The following is a 3,641-nucleotide window of genomic DNA, read 5'->3' on the forward strand; positions in this document are numbered from 1 at the left end:
TGTGTGGACAGAGGAACTTTGAAGACATTATGCTAAATGAAAGAAGCTGGTCACAAAGGACCACATATTATATGAGTCCAATTTTTATGAAATGTCCAGAATCAGCAGATATATAGAGACAAGAAGTAGATTATTGGCTGCCTCCAGCTGGGAGGAAAAGGGCGGGTTGCTGGTCTTATGATGATTCAAGCATACTGGGTCACTTTTAGGGATGATGAAAATATTCTAAAATTGATTGTGGTGATGGTTGCACAATTCTGAATATACTAAAACCCACTGAATTGCATATTTTAAATGTGTAAGGTGTATGGTATGAAAATTATATCTCAATAAAGCTGTTAAAAATAAAAATCAGCCCTCTAGATTCTAAAGTGCTTGTTCCGTCCTGGCAGGGGGTGGCTCCTGGAAGCTGCTTTTCCCTGAGACCAGGGTGGGGTCTGGGGACGGGAGCTTCCCTTAGTTCCGACTGTGCAGGAAGGGGCTCTGCATTAAGCGCAAGTGTGGCAATGGCATCTCTGGGGACCCCTCCTTCGAGTCCTGTCTCACTACAGATCTGCCTCCTGACCTCATTTATGGTCAAGTTCAGGTTTTTCCTGCGGGACTGGGGCTTCCGCTTTGGTACTTACTCTTAGCACACAGCAAGGGGTCTTGAGAGCTATGCACAGCTGGCTGTGAGTTCTGGCTCAGCTCTGTGGAAGCTATGAGGCACAGGTAAGTCACCCAGCCTCTGTGGGATTCCATCCCTTCCTCTATAAGTTCAAGAGAAAAGGAAAAGTAACTTGTATCAGCTTGTGAGAGGGTGAGACAGATGACTCTGTCAAGTATCGAATTTGATGTCTGGTCCATGGCAAGTGCTCGGCAATGGTCTCTTCATTCCTTCTCCCGAATGGTGGAGATGCTGGCACTGCTTTACGCATCTGGACAGATCTTTCTGAACTGAGGCAAGCTCGTTCAGTGTCTCATAATAATGATAATGATAAAGAAAACAGCTATCTCTTATCGAGGGCTTTCTGTTTTCAAGAAAGTTTGCACAACTAAGTTGTTCAGTGCTGGCCCTGCCCCATGCAAGGAGCCTGGGACGAGGCGGCAGGAGGTGGCAGGAGCCTCTGGAGGGCTTTCGGGACAGCTGAGTTGGCCTGGGCAGCCCAAGGCCGTCGCGCAGCCCAGGCACGTTTCCAGGTCCTCACTTTTATCCCCAACCTCCCTCCTGGATCCAGGCTGCTTCCCTATCTTCGCAGGCGCGTTCCTCTGGCTTGGGACGCACAGCTCTGATAAGTCCAATGGATGCTCAGGGTCCTTGGGAGGTCAAGGAACTTGGGCTCCAAATGTCATCTGTCCAGTGACAGAAACCAGATGCTGCGAAGGAACTGAAGCCAAAGGGAAAATAAGTTAAATGAAAGGGCCAGGAGCCTGATTCCTCCCCCACCACTGGGCTGAAGGGTTGGAGAAAACGCCCACAGCTCTGCTTGGACCCGCCGTATCACCACTGTTTTCTCGGGGTCCCATTGTGAGGGTCCAGCGCTGAACACCTACTGTCTGCGTCCCAGCTGGGACCCTGGGAGACTCTCAGGGAGAGGAGTGGGTTTACATCTGTGCAAGCCCCTTAACTTGAGGCAGGTGGATAATGGAGTTTGTGGATTGTTGGCAGTCCGTGGACCCCACTGAGGAACACCTCTCTCAGCCATAGACAAGGGAAACAACAATACAATATAGCAAAAGCCTAGAGCAGCTGTCATATATTAAGCTTCTATTATGTGCCAGATATCGACCTGGTGTTTGTATACATGATCTCACCCAATCCTTAAATCAAGGTAATGTTACCCTTTTTGTTTGCAAATGAGGGGACTGAGGCTCTGAGTGTCCAGTGACCTGCTAGCTAGCCATGCCGCAGGACAGCGGGGAAGCAGAGGTTTGCACCCACCTCTCATTGTGGTCCTTACTCCACGCAACACCCGTGGTAGCTACTAATTGTCCCTTGAGGTTGCCATGTTTTCTGGCTATAGAAAAGTGGAGAGGTGAGCAGGGGTGAATCTTGAAGGCTCTGCTAAGCCTTACACAAGAACTGACTCTTTTTTTCTTGTGAGAAATGGGGAGCTGTTAAGAGCTGCATTTTAGAAAAATCACCTTAACTGCCCTGTGGATGTACCTTGATGTAGAGGGGCTAGCGAGGAGCTGTTCTAATCATATAGGTGAAAGCTGAGGTGAGCTTGAGTTAGGGCCATGGCATAGGGGTGGAGGAGATACACACATAGAGAATTTAATTGAGTAGATTCCGTGGGACTCGATGGCTAACTGTACATAGGAGAAGGGGGAAGAGAGGGCAGCCTCATTCTGAAGCCTGTGTTCTTTCCTCCCTCTGAACTAGTGTTTTTTTGTTTTGTTTTGTTTTTTGCGGTACGCGGGCCTCTCACTGTCGTGGCCTCTCCCGTTGCGGAGCACAGGCTCCGGACGCGCAGGCTCAGTGGCCATGGCTCACGGGCCCTGCCGCTCCGTAGCACGTGGGATCCTCCCAGACTGGGGCACGAACCCGTGTCCCCTGCATAGGCAGGCGGACTCTCAACCACGGCGCCACCAGGGCAGCCCCTGAGCTAGTGTTCTTTTGATAAACGCTTTTACATTCATCATCTAATTTGATTCCCCAAATTGTTCTCTAACTTCAGTTGAGCAGATGTTATTTCTGCAACACAAATGAAGACACCGAGTCTCAGAGAGGTGACAGGATGGGTTGCTTAAAAATCAAAGTGCTTGGGGAATTCCCTGGTGGTCCAGAGGTTAGGACTCCACATGCTTCCACTGCAGAGGGACCGGGTTCAGTCCCTGGTGGGGAAACTAAGAACCTGCAAGCTGCTCCCCCCCAAAAAAGAAATCAAAGTGCTTGAACTCAGGTCTCCTCATTGCCCATCTGTCCTCCTTGCTCGAAATCACCGTGACCTCATTTACTTAGATTTTTTTTTTTTTCATCCAAATGTGCCACTACTTTTGTTTACTAGATCATAAGATGATGCTGGCCCATGACCCTTGACCTAGTCAAACCTCTACAGAAGACTTAATGATGCTCTTTAGGCTGCATTTCCTTGCTGCTTTTGCAGGCGGCTTTCGCATCGTTGCATAGACAGTGATGGGAACATCAGTTATTGTCGGGCCATGACTTCCAGGGCATCTTCCGAGTTGCCTGGTTGGTGACATCTCTTTCTCATTACAGGCAGCACTGGAACTCAGCCCAGGCTCCAGCCCAACTGGAGAATCTCCCCCTTCCACTGGAAACCTCCTTGGTTGGGTCCCAAACTGAAAAGGCATAATTCACTGAAAACCAAAATAGCCCGAGTCTGATTCCTGTAGGGGTGAATACATCGATTGCTTCTACTGACCTTCCAGAGAAGGCTGGAAGTGCCAAAGGGATGATGATCAGATGTTCCAGTGGCACCCAGAAATTGTGACATCAGAGGATTCTTTCACATAGTTTCCTACCCCGGCCTCCGGAGCTGCCGATGTTCAAAGATGTTGATGAGGGAGCGAGGATCTGCGGTCCAGAGGCCCAGTCGCTGTACTTAGATATTTTAAGGGTGGAAGTAGTTTTCGTTTTTGAGGGACGGGAGAGGTGGGGAGAAACTAGATAAGAGGGGATTGGTGAGAGGTGGAGC

General features: G+C 49.4%; 1 protein-coding gene across 1 annotated transcript; it reads right to left on the reverse strand.

Annotated features, from left to right (window-relative positions):
• Window positions 1–3,027: 3,027 nt before the first annotated feature.
• On the reverse strand, window positions 3,028–3,297 carry LOC116742253 (protein FAM229B-like). The gene has a single exon (XM_032609581.1). The coding sequence runs from the start codon at window positions 3,295–3,297 to the stop codon at window positions 3,028–3,030; it is 270 nt and encodes an 89-aa protein (XP_032465472.1).
• Between the last annotated feature and the right edge of the window lie 344 nt (window positions 3,298–3,641).

Source organism: Phocoena sinus, chromosome 17 (genome assembly GCF_008692025.1).
Source record: "Phocoena sinus isolate mPhoSin1 chromosome 17, mPhoSin1.pri, whole genome shotgun sequence".
NCBI classification, from domain to species: domain Eukaryota; kingdom Metazoa; phylum Chordata; class Mammalia; order Artiodactyla; family Phocoenidae; genus Phocoena; species Phocoena sinus.